Source organism: Eurosta solidaginis, chromosome 1 (assembly GCF_040869045.1).
Source record: "Eurosta solidaginis isolate ZX-2024a chromosome 1, ASM4086904v1, whole genome shotgun sequence".
Classification (NCBI taxonomy): domain Eukaryota; kingdom Metazoa; phylum Arthropoda; class Insecta; order Diptera; family Tephritidae; genus Eurosta; species Eurosta solidaginis.
Window position 1 is genome coordinate 33,022,744 of NC_090319.1, and position 21,628 is coordinate 33,044,371.

At 40.1% G+C, this 21,628-nt stretch overlaps 1 protein-coding gene and 1 pseudogene across 9 annotated transcripts in view; one reads left to right on the forward strand and one right to left on the reverse strand.

The window, feature by feature from the left end:
* The window catches only part of LOC137251091 (uncharacterized protein DDB_G0288805), a 263,301-nt gene extending 245,669 nt beyond the window's left edge, over window positions 1-17,632 (reverse strand). For 3 of the 9 annotated variants that reach the window (XM_067785078.1, XM_067785156.1, XM_067785146.1), the window contains exons 1-2: window positions 17,126-17,632; window positions 3,610-5,561 (exon numbers count right to left, since the gene is read on the reverse strand). In XM_067785078.1, coding sequence (XP_067641179.1) covers window positions 3,610-5,414 — 1,805 coding nt within the window. In that variant the 5' untranslated portion in view covers window positions 5,415-5,561; window positions 17,126-17,632. Of the gene's footprint in view, window positions 1-3,609; window positions 5,593-16,803 lie in introns of all 9 variants that reach the window. The other 6 variants (XM_067785107.1, XM_067785139.1, XM_067785129.1 and 3 more) reach the window with 6 other exon arrangements.
* On the forward strand, window positions 15,579-16,194 carry LOC137236395 (jerky protein homolog-like; annotated as a pseudogene).
* Window positions 17,633-21,628: the final 3,996 nt, after the last annotated feature.

Sequence of the window (21,628 nt, forward strand, 5' to 3'; positions counted from 1 at the left end):
CCATATGCCGGCCGCCGTGGTGTGATGGTAGTGTACTCCCCCTACCACACAGAAGTTCCTAGGTTCAAGTCCCAGGCATAGCAACGTCAAAAATTTAGAAACAAGTTTTTCTAAGCGCGGAAGCTCCTCGGCGGTGATTTGGCAAACATTCGCAATGTGTATATCTGCCATGAACAGCTTCTTAGTGAAAACTCATTTGCCGTGTAGATGTCATTCGGAGTCGGCGTAAAACATGTAGGTCCTATATCGCCAATTTTTATGACAAATTAAAAGGACCACAACGCAAATTGGAAGGGAATTTCGGCCAAAAATCTCTTCGGAAGTTATCGCGCTTTGTATTCATTTATAAGTAATCATGAACTTGTTGCAATTATCTGCATTGGCCGAGATGATAATGTCTCGGTACATCGGGAACTTTTTTACATCGGCCAATATTTCTGCAGCATATTAGAGTGCAGGTCCAAGCAACTTTCTTAAGAAATGTCTCTGAAGGGTAACTCATTTTCCTGACTCACACCGAGATATTTTGTACAGTTGTGTGTATGTCTTTTACCCTCGACCGTCACATTTACTTTTATATTTTTGATTTTACTAAAGGGTAAAAAATAATCCAATGACAAACATTGTTTGGATACAAGCTATTTTCGGCCTTGTGCCATCTTCAGTGTCATAGAATCAAAAATGCATTGAAGACCAGTTTTGCTCCAAATCTGACAAAGCGACAAGCATAGACATAGCAACCGTCAGACATAGCATCCGCGATATCGAGACCGTACAGTGGCCAAAAGGTCTTTTCAGTACTCATATCAAATATTCAGCAGGAATAACGGTATCTTTAAAGCATTTTTTAGTATTCAGCGTGACTAGAAGCGCTATCAGGCCTGCTTGACGGCATTTATTGTAGACTACTCAATGTTATTTTGCGCTTGAATTTATTGAAAGCTACATGTTGTGGTTGCTACTGTTGTAACCATAAAAACCCTTCCTCTAAGACTTCTTGAATATGGACAGTCCTTTTCCCTAAATAAATGCGGTACGTTCTGGTACAAGCAACTTCGGGATTCGAATGCAACGGGGACGTTTTTCTTTAGCCCACGAACCTATGGATCGATCAATTTCATTCTCCTTCTTTGAGAGTCATACCATGATGTGAGTATATTCCAAACCCCTCAAACCTCTAAGGTGGTTTTCCTGGTACGAAAGGTAAGTTGTAGTCGTGCTAGATGTCTCTCGTTAGTTGTGCAAGAAATCGTTGACAATATTTCTAATATTGCTCTTCAACATCGCCTGGATTAGAGGACAAAAAGGGCTCAACTACGTAAACGATACCGGTATTAAAGAATTCTTTCTGGCATCCGAAAGTACCGTTGCTTAAACGTTGCTTAATTGTGCCTTCCATTCTCTATTGTCTCTGACCGAGACGGTTGAAGTGGGAGATGATGTTGTGGCTTTCTCTCACCATGCGCCTAGCAACACTTAGCTACAGACTATTTGAAATTAGAGTGGTGCTGGGGATCGAGTATACAATGCCTAGTCGGGAATTTGTTAGAATCCCCGCGGTACTTAGAACAAGCAAACAGGATTTGGCAGCTATTTCTAAGATTAAACTCCAGATAATTACGGTTTCTGATTTGTTTTTCTGTTCTTTTTATCTCCAAAAGTTGTCGCCTCCTGACTTTGATCGGCAAGCCATCCTCGTAGAGTCGCATCAGCGAAGCCAGGAAAGAAAAGCGAGCTTTAAGTAGACAGAAAAAGTAAGAGGCTAAGCAAAAGCACTTCCTTAGACCGGGGTTGAGTTCAATACCTTCTCGGATAAGGAGGTTATGGAGCAGTCCGGTTGGAAGCAGCTGCTCCGACGACGACAACTTGTGGGAGGCACGCAAAAAATTTAAGACTTCTTCAATATGGATAAATGCGGTACGCCCTGGTACAAGCAACTTCATGATTCGACTGCAACGGGGACGTTTTTCTTTAACCCACGAACCTATGGTTCGGTCAATTTCATTCTCCTTTTTGAGAGTTATACCATGATGTGAGTATATTCCAAACCCCTCAAACCTCTAAGGTGGTTTTCTTGGTATGAAATCTAAGTTGTAGTCGTGCTCGATGTCTCTCGTTAGTTGTGCAAGAAAGCGTTGACAATATTTGTCATGTTGCTCTTCAACACAGCCTGGATTAGAGAACAAAAAGAGCTCAACTACGTAAATGATACCGGTATTAAAGAATTCTTTCTGGCACCCGAAAGTACCGTTGCTTGAAACTGGGTGCGACAATTCCCGACGCATTCATTGTACTTCCCATTCTCTATTGTCTCTGACCGGGACGGTTTGGTGGCTTTCTATCACCTTCCGCCTAGCAACACTTAGCTACAGACTTTTTGAAATTAGGATGGTGCTGGGGATCGAGTACACAATACCTATTCGGTAATTTGTCAGAATCCCCCCAAGTACTTAGTACAATCAAACAGAATTTGTCAGCTATCTCTAAGTTTAACTCCATATAATTACGGTTTCTGATTTGTTTCTCTATTCTTTTTATCTCCAAAAGTTGTCGCCTCCTGACTTTGATCGGCAAGCCATCCTCGTACAGTAGCATCAGCGAAACCAGGAAAGAAAATCGAGCTTTAACTACACAGGAAAAGTAAGAGACTAGCTAGATATTAAAGAAGATTCGAGCTCTGCAAGTGCATCACAAGCACTTTCTTAGACCGGGGTTGAGTTCTATACCTTCTCGGATCAGGAGGTTATGGAGCAGTCCGGTTGCAAGCAGCTACTCGGAGGACGACAACTTGTGGGAGGCGCGCAACAAATTTAATGGGGTCACATTGAAATACCAGCCCTTTGGCGGGGCGCAAAAATCCGAGTTGATACGGTACATAGAACTGGCTGCCATTTTTTCAACACTTTTAATCCATATTGCGGCGATTCAGCTTCAAGAAGTATCGGGGGAGACAGAAGCATATAGGGAGATATGACTCTAATTGTAGTAGTCCATTGGGATAAGTTAAGCTTTTACGGTGGTACATAGCTCGCCCATTCCAGTGGAGGCATTGCAGGTTCTAAACTGTCCCCCCTACTTCGTGCACTTTTGCCGATCCGCCTATCATCTTCATGTTTTCACATTGAGTTGATACCCACTTTATAGAAGGCAGCAAATTGTAAAAGAGATTGGGACTTAAACTTTAAACGAATGTGATAAAAAGAAGTAGCAAAGGTGTTACTTGAGTACCCTGAATAACCCACAGTGCAACATGGACAAGTGAGTCAGTAAAAAAACAAATTACCAAAAATGTTGCAATTGCTTAAGCGTCATTTTTATATGTTTTGTGGTTCATAAATAGTTACGGAGCGCCTATGCGAATTGATTACTGACACAAGCCCACCCTCCAGACGTAGACTACTACAAGTATAAGAAGCACCGTACCTTCAACTCCCCAATGCAGCACGCACCCAAGCTGCTATAAACGGACGATTTATTGTCTCAATAACTCACAATTGCCGCTAGCGCAGCAGCATACGATGACAACAATGCAATTCAGACGAAACGAATATTTAAAGTTAAACTAATACATACAAATAAAGACAACAACAAAAAAACTTTCGAACTTACCGTCTTGTTTGCCTTGGTATCGATTGCGTCCAACATACCGGCGCTTTGTGCGTGTGTTGATTGCGTGACGATTTGTATGTGAGGTCACCGCACTCCGATTGCCATACTTGTAGATTACCTTCAGCTGGATAGAAGGTATACAGGCTATTTGTAGACGATGCAATAACCGGTGAACCACCAGCTGCTGCAACTAAAGCAGCCGCAGCAGCAGCATCACCAACATTCGCCGGATTTAGGACGGTGGTGGCAGCTGGTAGTGAAGCGGCAGCAGAACTCGAAGACAATGTTGCACTCGAAATGGGCTGCACCAGAAGAGCTTGACCGGTGACTGCAGCTGCACCAGCACCCACACTCATACCCATACCTACACCCATGCCACCATTGGGTGCATATTTATAATTCATCATGCGCGTATTAGTAGCACTATTAGTGTTGTTGTTGCTGCTGCTACCGTTGCTGGCGAGTGCACCACTAAGCAAACCACCTATGCTGGTATGGCCACTACCCTCATGTTTAAGGAATAGAGCATTAGCTGGATCATAGCCATGGCGGTGACGTGAAATGGCATCTACAGAATGTGAACGTGCACTGTGCGCACTACGTGGCAGTAGCAGAGTGCGTGAGGCGTGTACTTGCATGCCCCCGATAGCCGTATTACCGGCACTGGCGTGACTGTGATTGCTATTTATTACAGCAGGAGACATGGCGCGTGTGCGTGCGCGCCTAAAACCGCCACCACCACCACCGCCGCTGCTGCCACCAGCTGTAAAACGATGATTATGTACTGTTTGATGCCCGGCGGCAGAGGCTACTAGCGGTTGACGCTGCTTCTGATATTGCAAACGTTGCATTGCTATGGGTGAAGCGCCAGCACCGGCACCGCTGCTTGTAGACGCTGTTGTGGATGCTGAATTGGTGCTGGCGCGTGTCACATTAGCGGTGAGTGCTGCCAAATTTGAGGAGCCATTGCGATATTGTGCGCCCAAATGATGCTTGTTGTTATTGTTGTTACTGTTACCATGGGCAACAATATGATTTGCATTTTGCATAAACTCAGCAGAACTACGCCGCGACTGATGTTCGTGTTGTTGGTTATGCTGGTGCAATTGTAATTCTTTATGAAATTTTTCCATTGCGCTTTCGGCTACAGTGTGTTTCATGTTGTTGTTATTGTTGCTGTTGCTGGCAGGTGTCGCACTTATTGCCGGCTGACGTCTTGTAATTTGAGGCGGCAATGCGACCATTGTTAGTAAGCGTTGCTTATGTAAATCGGCTGCCGTTGTGGATACGCTCGTTGAGCGCGCTGACAAGCCTGTTGTTGTTGCAGCTGCTAAAGCTGTTTGTGCTGTTAGGCCGCCTGTAGCCGCTGATGACAGCTGTGCAAGCGTTGAGCCACCACTACCACCGTTTATGAAGTTGTGTGTGCTATTGTTGTTGTTATGTTTGTTGCTCTGATTATTGCTGTTTTCATTTATCTGACTACTACTATTCAGACTGTTGTTGTTGCTATTGCTATTTTTATTATTTTTATTATTATTATTATTGTTGTTGGTGTTATCGTTGTTACTGCTGCTTCCACTTGCACTAACACTCGCACTACCACTATTGTTGGTGTTCGCTCCACTTGTTTGATGCTCTGAATCCGTAGACACACGATCCGGATCACTTTCAAAACCTTCATCAAGGGATCGTGTTGGACTCAGTATGGGTTTCGAGTGTTGCTCTGGTTTTGTGTTCGCTACGCCACCAGTTGTCAATGGTGTCAGCATTTTTGCTGCTGGTGCATCCAGCTTGTTGGTTAGCATTTTTTCTCTGGCTAAATCAATTTATTTTTTATATTTTGCAAATGTTTCTTTTTGTTGTTGTAATTGTGACAATTGCGTGTTGCGTCGTATTTTATATTACATAAATCTCCTTCTCGTATATCCAACAATGTTCAAGTAATTCAACAACTAAAATATCATATGATATACCTTTACACAACTATTTATATATACGTACAGTTTCACTTGACTGATCCTTTAGTTGCAGCCCACATAAGCGTAAGCCCGCTCTGTTTTTATACCCAGCTGTACTTGTACACAAGGTATTATAACTTTGATTGGATAACGGTTGGTTGTACAGGTATAAAGGAATCGAGACAGATATAGACTTCCATATATCAAAATCATCAGTATCGAAAGAAAATTTTATTAAGGCATGTCTGTCCGTCCGCACGTCCGTCCATCTATGCGTCCGTCCGTCTGTCCGTTAACACGATAACTTGAGTAAATATTGAGATATCTTCACCAAATTTGGTACACGAGCTTATCTGTAGCCAGAACAGATTGGTATTGGAAATGAGCAAAATCGGATGATAACCACGCCCACTTTTTATATATATAACATTTTGGAAAACACAAAACACCTGATTATGTAGTAAATAACACACTTAGAATGTTGAAATTTGACGTGTGGACTGACATTGAGACTCTTGATAAAAATTAAAAAAAAAAATGTTAAATGGGCGTGGCACCGCCCACTTGTGATAAAATCAATTTTACAATTATTAATCATAAATCAAAAATCGTTAAACCTTACTTACTTACTTAATTGGTCTAAACGGTTATGGCCGTCCAACAAGGCGCGCCAGTCGCTCCTTCACTCCGCCAACCGGCGCCAATTGGTGACACCAAGGGAGTTTAAATCGTTTTCCACCTGGTCCTTCCAACGGAGTGGGGGCCGCCCTCTACCTCTGCTTCCATAGACGGGTTCCGATAGAAACACTTTCTTGGCCGGAGCATCATCTTTCATTCGTATAACATGGCCTAGCCAGCGCAGCCGCTGCGTTTTAATTCGCTGGACTATGTTGATGTCTGCGTATAGCTCGTACAGCTCATCATTAAATCTTCTTCGGTACTCGCCATCGCCAACGCGTAGAGGTCCATAAATCTTTCGAAGATCTTTTCTCTCGAACACTCCCAAAGCCGCTTCATCTGCTGTTGTCATGGTCCATGCTTCTGCCCCATATAGCAGGACGGGTACGATAAGTGACTTGTAGAGTATGATTTTCGTTCGCCGAGAGAGGACTTTACTTTTCAATTGCCTACCTAGTCCAAAGTAGCATTTATTGGCAAGAAAATCGTTAAACCTATCGTAACAAAATTCAGCAGAGAGGTTGCCTTTACTATAAGGAATGCTTTGAAAAAAAATTAACGAAATCGGTTAAGGACCACGCCCACTTTTATATAAAAGATTTTTAAAAGGGTCGTGGACGAATAAAATAAGCTATATCTTTGCAAAAAAGAGCTTAATATCAATGGTATTCCATTTCCCAAATGGATTTATAACAATAAATAGGAAAAACTTCAAATTTAAAAAAGTGGCCGTGGCACCGCCCCTTTTATGACTAAGCCATTTTCTATGTTTCTGGAGCCATAACTCGAAGAAAACTTAGTTTGGAATAGAACCATATGTATATGTATTATTGCGCAGCCTTGTAACAAGCACACAAGACAAACAACAACAGCATTTCAAGTGTACAGCTGGGTATGTAATATCCGGTTTCACCCGAACTTAGATTTCCTTACTTGTTTTAATTCACTTTAATGTGGTTTTGTTACACTAATCTACTTATTATTCTTATAATTTTTTGCTGAGACCAAGCACTAAGTTATGTCGAGCTAGCCCGTCCGTGAGGACCTCACATAGACTGAGTTACTCCATAGTGTAACCAGAAGTTTGCTCAACGAACAAGCTGAAAAAACCCTATCAGAAACCACAATCTATATTATAAAATAGCTCCGCCTTCTTGGCAAATACTAGAAGTCTTAGCCTGGCGAGCACAGGGCACGAATACAAAAAGGGTTGGGGAGCTTAGAATATATACCCAAGGCAGGTAGAGTTGTCGTAAGAGACGACTGAAATACTCAAATGATTCAAAGGGGCTGCCAGCGCAATTTCTAGCTTCTCCAACCCAGTTGTCAACCTCACCGAATCCTGTTCTTTTAGCGAGACCCTGGCGCCCTGAGTTCCTCATGGAACTAAAAGGTGGGGGGCAGGATGGCCTAGAGGGTTCAATGTGGTCATAAGTATTAAATCATTGCCGAGATAGTACGGCTGGTGCCTAAATGAGTATTATTACCGGAATGTATCAGGTATATATCCCGCAAAGGGCCATCAACATCGTCAACAATCCTCAAAACCTGCGGGGAATGTCTTTATCGCTACCGAAACAACAACAGCACAAACGTACTCGATCATTTCCTCCCCCAACCTGCAATTTCTATATCTGCTATCACTGACTATGCCTAATTTAAAAGCATGTGACGTTAGAAGGCAGTGTTCACTCAGAATACCCATCATGCGCTAAACATTCCCATATTTTTAATGATAAGTGTAACTTTGTTTGTTTAAGGTTGTAAGATCTGCACATGATCTTCGACACTTTATAGTCCTGCAAATAATTCCACCCCTTCTCTGCTTGGTCGATTATGTGCAACTCTCACCTTCTTTTAATCTCACCCAATCTCATTAGGACGTTTGGCCATGTGGTCTGCGCTCAAGCTGCCCCGAGGTATTGAGTCTCGTTGCAGTTATTAGCGCTATGTTCTTCGCCACCAGTTCTACAGGTGGAATGTGAAGAATGGCAAACAGTGCAGCAGTTAGGGTTGTTCTGAAGGCTACCGTTATGCTAAGCATTGACAGCCTGCATACCCCACTAATTTTTTGAGACAGATTGTCTTTTGTATGGCGCCCACCAAACAAATACAAGTACATAATAGTGTGGTTCAACATCTTATAGTAAAAACTCAAGTTGAATGTTAAGGCCAAGGAACCCTCCAATTCTTTTATATTTGATAAAAGAAGTGAGGAGCCAAAATTTCAGGGTCATAGGTCATTTGGAAGACAGTGCTCAATGCTGTTTAAAATCTGAAAACTGGAATTTTTCTAAAATTTCTGAAAAAATGATTAGACATGTTAGGCAGGAAGACCTTGTTATATATGCATGTTTTAAATTAGGAACCATCTTTAAAATAAGTTAATTTTATTGTGAATATAAATAATCAATATGAAGTCGTTATATTTTTCCTTTGGAAGTGGACGGTTTTGTGTAGGCTTTCTAAAACGACCTTCTTTGTTGGTTCAGTCGGCTGTTTTTCCTCCTCATCATTTGTTATGAGTTTGTTAAAATCTTGAATTAGTTTAACGCCCCTTTCGGCGATGTCTTTGACCACTTTGATTTTATTAATTGTATTTCTTGCCTCTTTCAGCACTTTCTGTTCCCATTCACTTGGGTGTTTGTCCAAAAAGCTTTGCTTAATGTTTAGCTTAGTAAACAACAACATTGTTCTACTATTAGCAAAATCTGCCAATTCACATTCATCACTTAGTAAATTGGCATTTTCTCTTATCAACCTCTCCGGTGCAGGGAGAGACATCTTATTCAAAATGCTTACTTTGTTTTCATGACTCAATTTTGTGGAAAAAAGTGATAATCTGACCAGCTCGTCGCATAGGTACTACAAATGTGACTGCACATCTTTTTTGATGGTTTAGCTATCTCTTCATCAATTGCGCAGTATTTCCCAGCCCCTTTCCAAAACATTAGGTCATTGAAAGCTACATTTGTGCTGATTGGAGTCTCTACCCAGTTTTCCATGTAGAGAAGTGCTCCAAAAACGGATAAATCTATCCAAATTTTTTTTTTCTCCTTGTTTGTGATTGTGGAAAATTAATGGTGTGTGGTCTGATCGATCAACTTCATTCCATGATTCCTTCAACCTTTTAAATATGGGAATTTCAGGAGAGCTTCAAGGTCCCAAACATAATGTAAATAACTTGCTCAAAATTATTTCCATTATGTGATGGCGACATGACAACCATAGAAGTTCTTTGTTGAGCTGTTTTTCAATGAAATTGCATACACCATTCTCCATACCGGTGTTGACGCTTGTTGTGTCAAAGCCCATACCAATGGCTTTATCATCGAGATGCCATGTCTTAAGAGTTTTAACTACTGCATCTTCAGTTTTCGTACCTGTTGCACTAGCCAATTTTGGCACCCCCAGCAGTTTCTCATTTCCATCACCATAGGAAACTAGCACTGGTAGTCTGTCTACCTTTTGTGAACCTAAAATGTCAGGCGAGATTTTGCTGTCCCAATGAACAACAATTGGTTCTTTTATGTCTTCTGAGTTTGACATCATATCTGTTTGGTTTTCTTTTTATCGAACTTCTTGAAAGCGGCAATGCTGCGGGATCATGGCCACGATCGGACACTTTATTCCTGTCTAAAGCCCCTGCCACATTCATGTCAAAAAGGCTCTTCTTAGCCTTTGGTTCAGAAACATCTTCGTTCTTACCACCTAAAACTTTTTCAAACTTTTTTTGGAAGAAGGCTGATATAATTCATCATCAGTACCATTTTCTGCCTTTACATTTCTTTGAAAGTACCCAATGTGAATGCACACTTTCAAGTTTTTCAATTGAATCTTCGGATAAGGCCTTTGCTCCAAGCTTCATTCAATTCTTCAATTGTACTATGACTGGCGTTCCTGACAGATTTTATACCACTTAAAAAAAATAAAATCTTAACAAAACGTCTTTTGTTGCAGGAAGTTGGTTCCTCTTTGTTAAAGGTTCTAGGTCCTTAACACCGATTAAGTAAACATTGTCTGTCTGACAGAATTTATGAAAACTAAACCTTGTTGAGCACTGCTTTCTATATGCTCTACAGAGCTAAAATTTTGCATAGATTAATCCTTCGTTAGATGTAACAAAATTGGAGGGTCCCTTGGTCTCTAAAATAAACTTTGGTTTTTTGGGTCACCCTAGTACATAGTATAGGAAAGGCTTTACAATCACTATAAATATCCAATGAAAGAGAGAGGGCGATAGCTACCACATACACCTCAACATTCGCCATCGAGGCCTTCTTCACTCTCTCCTCTACATAGAGCTTCCACGAAACCGTACAGTCTAGAGTGGTTCCTTTATATTTTTTACAAGGTTTATCTTGCAGATTCACTCATCCTAACTTAGGCCTAGTCCAATATGGAACCGTATACCTCCTGGTAAATAAGAAACTAGAAACTTAACACTAACCACGATGTTTCTTTTCTTTCTCGAACCTACTTGTAGTCAAGCAAATTTCAAAAACAGCGGAAGCATTGCTTAAAACGTAGTGCTTTAGATTCAAAATCACTGATTAAGCTCTGCTGAAGGAGCCAAAAAATATTCCCCACAATTTCGATGAAAAAACATTTGTATAAAAGAAATAGCAACAAAAAGGCAAAAGTAAAATTACAAAGCGTACAGCGGGGCATTCAAATGGCTGAATGAATAGAGGCATCTGCTTTAACACGAGTATGAATGCAGGTGTACTCGAGCTCAAAGCTCAGCATACGAAAAGCTAGCTCATAATGAACTGAAATTTAAAAACATGTCCCAGTAACCATCGCCATATAAATAGCTATATTATGGATCCGCTACGATCGTATCTAAACAAATTAGAGGGGTATGTAGGCTGTCAATGCTTAGCATAAAGAGAACCCAAAAAACAACCCCGAAGGCTGCACTGTATGTCATTCTTCACATCCCACCTGCAGACTTGATGGCGTCGCACAGAGCGTTAAAGAGACTCAATATATCGGGCAGCTTGATATTGGGCAGACCGTATGGTCAATGTAGTATAGCGTCATCAAATATTCGACGGACAGACCACCAAGTTCCCTACCTGCGCTTCGATAGGTCTCTTAAAGTCACGATAAAGGTAAAAGATTGACGCAAGGGCGCTCAAACGGCAGACGAGGCGATCCACGTGTTTACCGATGGTTCGAGAAAGGAAAAAGGTCTGCGGTATACTGCGGTGATACAGAAGTAAACAGATCCTACAAGATGCCAGATCACTCTAGTGTTTTTCAGGCGGAATTAGTAGCCGTGATTAAAAGATTAGAAACACTAAAAGGAAAAGGCGTAAACTGCAGTTGCGCCAATTTTTACATTGACAGTCAAGCAACAATTAAGGCTATATATAATCTCTCATAGCACAACATCTCAAAGTGTGGTACAGTGTAAGCAACACTTGAAAGAATGGGGTAGAAAGACATATGCATCTATATTTGTTGCCTGCGCATATGTGAATAGATAGAAAATAAAAATCGGATGAGCTAGGTTAATAGGGCGCGTACCTCAAACTTTGTATATTAGACGTTCCAATCAAATAGGGCAAAGTTAAAAGAAGGTAAGAGCTGGACATGAGCGACAAAGCAGAAAAGGCGTGGAAAAGTATCGAACATCATGTGGATGTCTTACAACATTAGACTAATAAAGTTACGCTTATTATTGAAAATTGGTGATTGTAGGCTCATTATGGATATTCTGACTGGACAGCTATCAGATCTAGAAGAAGCAAGTATCATAGGTCCTAGCAAGCTTCTAGTAATTTGGCAACCGGACGTTGTTATTTTATAATATAGGTCCGCGTTACGGTTTTTCAGTTTAGCCGTTCAGCAAACTTCTGGTAGCACTATGGAGATCTATGAGAGATCTTTCGTAACAACCAGTTCAACTTAACTGAAACGTTTGAGATTTTCGTCTTTTTAAAAAAACCACACAACAGTAGGACGCTTACTACGCATGGCAATTAAACACCATTCAGAAAAAACTTGCCAAAAATCAATGCGAAATTTGAGAGATCTTAATTCTGTTCTTTGTTACATTAAAATTTATGGAGCTAGCAAAATACTCAAAAAATTTCGAATTTTTTTTAAATCGTTTTGTAGGTTGGCGGCCACCGTGGTGTGATGATAGCGTGCTCCGCCTACCACACCGTATCCCCTGGGTTCACACCCCGGGCAAGCAACATCAAAATTTTAGAAATAAGGTTTTTCAATTAGAAGAAAATTATTCTAAGCGGGGTCGCCCCTCGGCAGTGTTTGGCAAGCGCTCCGGGTGTATTTCTGCCATGAAAAGCTCTCAGTGAAAACTCATCTGCCTTGCAGATGCCGTTCGGAGTCGGCATAAAACATGTCCGGCCAATTTGTAGGGAAAATCAAGAGGAGCACGACGCAAATTGGAAGAGAAGCACGGCCTTAGATCTCTTCGGAGGTTATCGCGCCTTGCATTTATTTTTATTTTTTTTTGTAGATTGGTTTGTAATGTTTCATTTACAATATTGGTTTCTTAGAATACCAAAAATGAAACTAATTTGCGAAATTGTTTTTATCTGTGGACTCTGCGTAAAATTTAAAGAAAAGTATAACTTTGAATATTTCGAACTTTACTATTCTATTTTTTATACCCAGCTGTACTTGTACACAGGGTACTATAAATTTGACTGGATAACGGTTGGTTATACAGGTATAAAGGAATCGATAGAGATATTGACTTCCATATATCAATATTATCAGTATCGAAAAAAATTTGATAGAACCATGTCCGTCCGTCCGTCCATCTATCCGTCCGTCTTTCCCTTAACACGATAACTTGAGTAAATACTGAGGTAACTTCACCAAATTTGATACACGAGCGTATCTGGACCCAGAATAGATTGGTATTGAAAATGAGCGAAATCGGATGATATCCACGCCCACTTTTTATAGATATAACATTTTGGAAAACACAAAAAACCTGATTATTTAGAGCATAATACACCTCCGCAGTGTTTGGCAAGCGCTCCGGGTGTATTTCTGCCATGAAAAGCTCTCAGTGAAAACTCATCTGCCTAGCAGATGCCGCTCGGAGTCGGCATAAAACATGTAGGTCCATTCCGGCCAATTTGTAGGGAAAATCAAGAGGAACACGACGCAATTTCGAAGAGAAGCTCGGCCTTAGATCTCTTCGGAGGTTATCGCGCCTTACTTTTATTTTTTTATTTTTAAAACACCTAGAATGTTGAAATTTGACGCGTGGACTGATATTGAGACTCTTGATAAAAATTTGAACTTTTTTTTAAATGGGCGTGGCACTGCCCACTTGTGATAAAATCAATTTTACAAATATTATTAATCATAAATCAAAAATCGTTAAATCTGTGGTAACAAAATTCGGCATAGAGGTTGCCTATACTATAAGGAATGCTTTGAAGAAAAGTTAACGAAATCCATTAAGGACCACGCCCACTTTTATATAAACGATTTTTAAAAGGGTCGTAGACGAATAAAATAAACTACAGTGGAGTCTGGTTATAGTGAACCCCCGGTATAATGAACACCTCGATATAGTGAAGGCCTAAAAATTTACATTGAGTACTCCAAATAGTGAACAAAGTTTTAAACGCAACGGCAAGCATAAACTGTAAAAAAACTTAAATAAAAATAAAGTCGTGTATTCCCCGAAATTGCTCATTTTATGTTTTTTACTGGAAAAGGTGCTGCTATGTATTTGGTGCCAGTCTTTATTTGTCTCTTGTCGGGTGCAAAACGCTTCTGAGTGAATGTCTACTATTTTATGTGCTTTTATGTTGCTGCGATTAAGGATGCGGTGAATGGAATGTTATCCATTGCTACTACGGTTAGGGAATTTAACATCTACTCTGATAGCCAAGTGGCTATCAAAGCCTGGAGCTCAACTACAGTGCGATCGAGGGTGGTCTGGGAGTGCTTGACCTCGCTTGCGATTGCATCGAATTATTTTACAATTAAGATTATCTGGGTCCCGGGCCATAGTGATATCCCGCGCAACTGTCAAGCGGATCTCTTAGCCCGCATCGGTACAACTGAACCGGATGAAGATAGCTGTAGGGATTTCTTGATCCCGCTGGCCACCTGTGGATTGCTCCTCCACAGCTGGGCCTCGAGTCAGCTCAGCAAACGTTGGGCGGACACCACGTCTTGCAGGGTAGCAAGATATTTCTGGCCGAAAGTGGATGGCAGGAGGTCTGCTGAAATAATTGGGCTCACTAATGCTCACCTATCAATGGTCATTGGGGTTTTGACAGGGCACTGTCCCATGGGTATCCATGCGGTACGTCTCAATATACTGGGAACTCCATCCTGCTGCATCTGTATGGAGGATGATTAGGTAGAATCACCAAATCACTTTATGCTTGATTGCCCAACTTTTGCCAGAACTAGGTGAAAGTACTTCGGTCGCGACTCACTTGGATCTCCCGAGGATTTATCCAAAGTTGAGATCGGTATCATTCGGAGCTTTATCGTTGCTACCCAATGATTCTCTAAGTAGCTAGATCTAAGTCACCGTTATTTTTGGTGTATGTGGTATCACAACGGACCTCGAGAAAGTTGCTAGTGTCTCATCCTTAGCAAAGATTTATGGTGTGGCAAAATCAACATTTTCGGGAATAAAAGAAATGCTCGTAGTATTATATCCCACTTTAAGGCTTTAAGGAAAAAGAAGGTAGCTTTCATGCCATCCCCGGTTGGTTATCTGGATTTAAAACTCGCTTTGGAATCCGAATTTTAAAAGTGTGTGACGAGAAACTTTCATCGGATATCCAGGTAACTGATCCCTTTAAGCATAAACTCAGAAACATTATTTACGAATTGATTCTTTGCGCAGACGAGACCGGCTTGTTTTGGAAAATGCTTCCTGAAAGAACGTATGTCAGCCAAATAGAAAAAACAACTCCGGGGAGAAAATCAGAAAAGGCCAGATTTACTTTTCTGCATGTACAAATGCAACTGGTCAGCATAAAGTCAAACCGTTAATAATTGGGCATGCCAAGAAGCCGCGCTCTTTTAAGGCTTATGACATCCCGGTAGACGATCGGAACTCTAAGAATGCATGGATGACTGCCAACATTTTCAGAGAATGGTTTCACCATTGCTTCGTCCCTTAGGCACATTTATAATGAAACTCCTGACAGTTTTACAGAGTATTTATTCGTTTTTAATTGATACTAGATTCAAAAGTATTTACTGCAAAAAGGATTACCAGTAAAAGCTATCCTTTTGCTCGATAACGCCACTTGCCATCGACCAGAGGATGAACTTAACACTGCTGATGGATCCATATTCGTGACTTATATGCCTCCAAATGTAACGCCTTTAATTCAGCCTATGGATCAAAATGTGATTCCCTTAACTAAGCTGTATTACAAAAAGCATCTCCTGCTTTTAGCTGTAGTAAAGGATGACATTACACAATTTCTAAAACATTTAACTTTAAAGGATGCTGTATCATTTTTAATGCTTGCTTGGAATCCGCTGCAGGCAAATGTAATAGTAAAATGTTGGAAGCCTTTATTAGAATGCTTAAATACTACAATAGCAAATGAAAGCGAGGATGAAGACGATGATATTCCTTTGAGCTTACTTCGTCAAAAAATATTGCGGAAAAATGTAAAGAAGTTCATGATATACAGTGTCTGCTGCAAATTGTATTACCGGATGTAATTTTATTTACCCTCTTGACAAGCACCTGTTAATTAAGTTTGTATGTGAACATTATTTGTTTTATGAAACCTACACTGAACAAGATATTGAGAAGTGGAACTCAATCCAAGTTGACGAAGAAATTGATTTAAATAATTATGCCATGGATACTGAAGAATCTCGTGATGACAGCCAAGGCGAAAGACAGATCGGAAATTCAATAAAAGCTACTGAAGCCATTAAAAGCTTCGATATAGCTATCGCATAGGCTGAAGTTAACACCACTGACTATGCTGGCATACTAGTACTGAAAAGTTTACGCGAAAAAGCGTTCCAAAAGTCAATTTCCGAACACAAAAAGCAAACATCTATTCGTAAATTCTTTCAATAATATGTATGTATTTTTCAAAATATTATTTTATACAAACAATCTGTTTTGTTTACATAAACAAACATGAATTTAAAGCTAATAAACCAAGTTAAAAAAAATGTCAACCTTAATATAGCGAACAACGTGGATACTGTGAACAAGCCTTGCAGCAATTAGTTCACTATATCCAAACTCCACTGTATATCTTTACAAAAAAGAGCTTTATATCAATGGTATTTCATTTCCCAAGTGGATTTATAACAATAAATAGGAAAAACTTCAAGTTTTAAAATATGGGCGTGGCACCGCCCCTTTTATGACTAAGCAATTTTCTATGTTTCGGGAGCCATAATTCGAAGAAAAATTAGTTCAGAATAGAACCATATTTATATGTATTATTGCGCAGCCTTGTAACACTATTAAGCACATAAAACAAACAACAACAGCCTTTCAAGTGTACAGCTGGGTATGTAATGTTCGGTTTCATCCGAACTTAAACTCCCTTACTTCTTTTTTACTATTTTCACTACTCGAATTTTTATATTTCTTGAGTACACATTTAGTACTCATTCATAACTTCAAAGAAATTCGTATTATTTTAAGAACAACTTCGCGCTAACTCAAGGCCTTTTTTCTTTATAATTTCATAAATTTTTTTATTTCATTCACTGAGATTTCATGCACCACTTTTAGTTTGTGTGTTAGTAATGAGGGAAAACTTTTGAGCACATTTTTCAGTAGTAACACGTACATACATACGTATGAGTACACACAAACAGCATCAACTACAAATGAGACTTCAATTCACAATTCACCTGCGCCTGTTTACCTTTGCTTCTGTTTGCCTCTGTACGATTTCCAATTTCACAAAATTTTTCCCACTTTTTTGTTGTTTTTTTTTTTATTTTAATTAGTGACAGCACAAATGCACGAATATACTATTTACTATGTGTGCTTCTATGTTTGTTGGTTTGTTTGTTTTTGGCTGTTATTTGCCCACCTTTTCACTTGCTTTCTTCTCAGCATTCAAAGATGCTGCGTGCACCGGTACACGCTTGTCATTTGGCTTTTGGCTAGGCTTACTTTTGTCTGCCTTTCTGCAGTCTCACTGTCGTCACCTTTTCTTTTTCAATTATTATTATTTTTTTTTCTTTCCTTTTCCACAAGTTGTTGCAATCACTTTTTTCTCAAACCGTTACCAAATACGCTACCTTGCCTTAACGTATTTTATGGACTATTGGCTGTTGTCTCCGTTATTCGAATAATTTTCCGTTTACACGTTCGTTGCTCACGAAAGTCGTTTTCAAACTGATCGCTAACAACTCAGCTCATACCGCATCTGCTGCCAACCGCCACTCCAGCGCTCAAATGTTACTGTTAAATTTGTACGTTGTTTAGCGTTACTCACTGTGGTATCAGCTGATATTTTGGTGCTCTGTTGCTTCTACTTCGTTAAGCATTCAACAAACGGCACCTGTAAGCTGTCTGAACACCTTGCCGTCTCATTGCTACACTTGACTTTGCCGATGCATGGTAAAATATTATTTTCTGGGAATTTTGAAGCGAATGCCATTTATTTTGAGAATGAAGACTTGAAGTATGTGATGCCTTATTTCATGGTTCAAGCCCTTGCACCGCCGCTATTAGAAATTATTATTTCTCTTTATGCAAAAAACTGCTTCGACATTTATGTCTCCGAGTAGGTAGGTAAAGCTGGAGACATTGGTGCTTTATCGGTAACCGTAACGGTAACCTTTTAACAGCTGATTCGACCAACCTTATGAGAATCAATGCAATCGATTATTGGTGCCGCTAAGGTCGTAACCGTATCGTAGCCAACCAATTGGGTTTTGGTTACCGTCGTAACGATAAACAGTTGATTACGTTAGGGATACGGATACAGCGATACGACATATGGCACCAATGACTCCGGCTTAAGGTTCGGTTGAACTACTCGGTCAATAAAGACACCCATATAGCCTGAATACGTTCATAGTGTTGCCAGTATTTGTTAGATGACAAAACAGAAACCCCAAATTTAGTATAAGTACTTTGCTTATAAAACAACTACGTTCTATTGGCAAGTATTAGACATTTTCTAACAACCCAGTTTATATGCAGCCTTGAGGTTTCATAACTTACATATGAACGGACACAGGATGGGGTATGCACAACCAGCTAAGCCTTAAGCTGCCGAATGATGAACCGAAAATGGATCGCCCGATAGGCAAAAATGCATACATAAATCGAAAACGAGGGATTGGTGACGAAACCTCGAAATTGCAGTCTCAGACCGACAATTGCTGCGTTGTTGGGACTCACGCCCTTTCAGCGTAATTCGGGACAGGATTGGAAACACGTTCTTTTCAACCTTCAAACTCATAAGTAGTAAAAATAAACAAATAAATAAATAACGAAAATAAGGCTAAAAAATTTGGAACAGGGAGGGTTGGAAACACGTCCATTTCAACATCCCATTATATGTTGAACTGTGCTGATCGGAATCTGCATGCATTCCGACAGCGTCATTACTAAGCAAAGTTGAAGGGTGATTGAATACATGTTATATCCAACATCCAAATACATGTTTAACGGTGTCGATCGGAGACTACTCCGATCACTCCGATCAAAGTCGTTCGATGTAACTTCTAGCGTGCCTCAGGATAGCCATTAGGACCCATTACTTTTTACCCTGTTCATTAATGACTTACCACAGGTTATATTACATTCTAGAGTTTTTATGTATGCAGATGATGTAAAACTTTGTTACACATATCTGCCTTCAAACTTGTTCTGTTTTGATCAGCTTCAGGCCGATTTTGACTCATTTCAAAGCAGCTGTACTGCAACTTAACTTCTTTTGTATTACTCTAAATGTAAGCAAATGACTTTTCACCGGGTGGAGCCGGTCCTGACATCTTATATACTTAACGGCAACCCTTTGGAGCGGATATCTGTTGTAACTGATCTAGGTGTTATTTTTATCCCAAATTAAGTTTTACCATACATATTTCAACCACTATAAACAAAGCATCTGGTGTACTAGGATTTATCAAACGTTGGGCTAAAGAGTTTAATGACACTTATTTCACCAAGATACTTTATACCTCGCTGGTACATCCTATTCTCGAGTACTGTTCATGTGGTTGGTCTCCAATCTATCAAATCCATATAGATCGGATAGAGTCGTTCCAGAGACAGTTTTTAATTTTTGCATTAAGAGGTCTTAACTGCCATCATACAGGAATAGGCTCCTTCTAATTAATTTGCCATCTCTAGAGAATCGTAGAGTATTACTCGGCGTTATGTTCATTCACAAGCTCATCATTGGTGTGATGGACTCCCCTGACCTTATCAGTCAACTAAATTTTGTTGTTCTTGCTAGAGCCTCCAGACATTTTGTGCCTTTTCATTTACCTCTATGCCGGAAAAATTTTGCCAGAAATAGTCCCCTGCGTCATTGGTGCTCACGTTACAATGATTTGTATAACTGCATTGGCTTTGAATGTTCATTTCCCGCTTTACATACTGCTATACTCCTAGGTTTAGCCTGATATTTTAGTTTTATTTTTTCTTATGCAATGCGATGTCAAATTTTTATAACATACTAATTTTCAATGTACCTCTTTTAAACTTTTTAATTTTAAGGATGGCTCTGTATTTACATATATATCTATTCTATTACAATAATTAGTCGACCGCTTTGTGTTTGCGTCAACTTTAAATAAATAAATAAATAACTAAATAAAAAAAATATATGTTCCAAATTTTGTTGTGAGGTTGACAATTAGGTTGGAGAAGCTATATATTGCGCTACACAACCCCTTGAATCAATCATAAATCAGTGCTCTGCTAGTCTGCCCATCATACGTATCGCGGTTTACTATTTAGTGATATAAGCATTTTTAAAAGTCTAATTTACTTTTCAATGCAGTTGAGGTATATACGAGTTCTGGCGCTACAGAAGGATTTCGCATTCAATCCATACATTAGCCTTTTGTAACGTGTAGATATGCGCTTTATCCACTACATGAAACGCAGGTACGCGTCATCGCCCATATTTGTTTTCTTTTTTGTTGGTATATCGCCCTCTTTTCCACCCTCTCACGGACTTGCTCCTCTTTGGAGTCCCACTATCCTACAGCTCGAAACTTATGAGTCTGGATACCTTCTACCTCTAAAAGGCGAGCTTGTCACTTTCAGACGATCCATGCGCCATCATTTCACCCAAAGACACAACCACCTTATACGGCGCAGCCTATCCCTCCTTCTCGCGGAAAAACTCCATTCAGTTAACTGCCCCCAACAGACTTCTAGTACTTCTCGTAGCGCTAGAGAAAGGAATCTAACGTCATATCTGTATATTCACGAAAGTATTTTGACATCATCATGGACAACTGAGCATTGAGTGCAGTCCTTGAACAGAGCAGGAAGATGCCAAAGTACTTTACAGCACCGTATGTACTCCCAATAGGAAGTAATCTGGCAGCACTTCAACAAGCATGTATTCAGAAGTTTTCAACGAGCAAGAGGTTACAACTCTATGGCTGATTTAGTGATATGTACTCCTTCACTTCTCACTATCAATTTCCTCCATGTTATATGGCACTGTTAAAAATAAATATTTTCGAAGTTCGATGGGGTTAAATAAAGCATCCCTGAGACTGTTCGGCTAGTACCAGAAGTCATTAGTACCATAGAGTTTTGAATTCATTTCGTACAAAGAACGGCCCTTATTGGTAGCACGCACCAAAGCCTTCGAAATGTGAAGCTAGCGAGCTCGACTTGGCATTGCGAGATGAATCTCCTCCTCGATCTCGTATACGATATACGACTTTTAAAAATTTGCCGCCCAGGTTCATTGTTAGAGCCACAGAACCAAGAGTAGGAAGAGCTACTGTTTCGAAAGTTGCTTGTAATGTAAACGCGTTCGGAAACTTTCAAATCCCCTAACAGCACATAATTTCGATAGAAGTGATCCTTTAATCTCGAACACACATTAACTCATCCTACTATTTTCTGGTATACTCTAAGAGCCATCATCTATCTGCAGCGTACACGACTCTTGTTTGTGTTCGTCAAGAGAGGAATCAATTTCCGCTTACCTACTTGGGCGAAACGGAGGCCATCTGTAGGTCACTTGGGTGACATACGAGTAGAACTCAAGAAACTATATTTGCATGGATTGAATCTATTCGCAGTTATTAGATCGATACTAACGTTTTCGAGTTCTGGAGAGAAGGTGTTCGCCAAAGGAACAATCAACTGTGTTACGACAGTAAGTGACTTCCAGACTTCCAGGTTTCTAGGCACAAGACTTAGTATAAGGTAT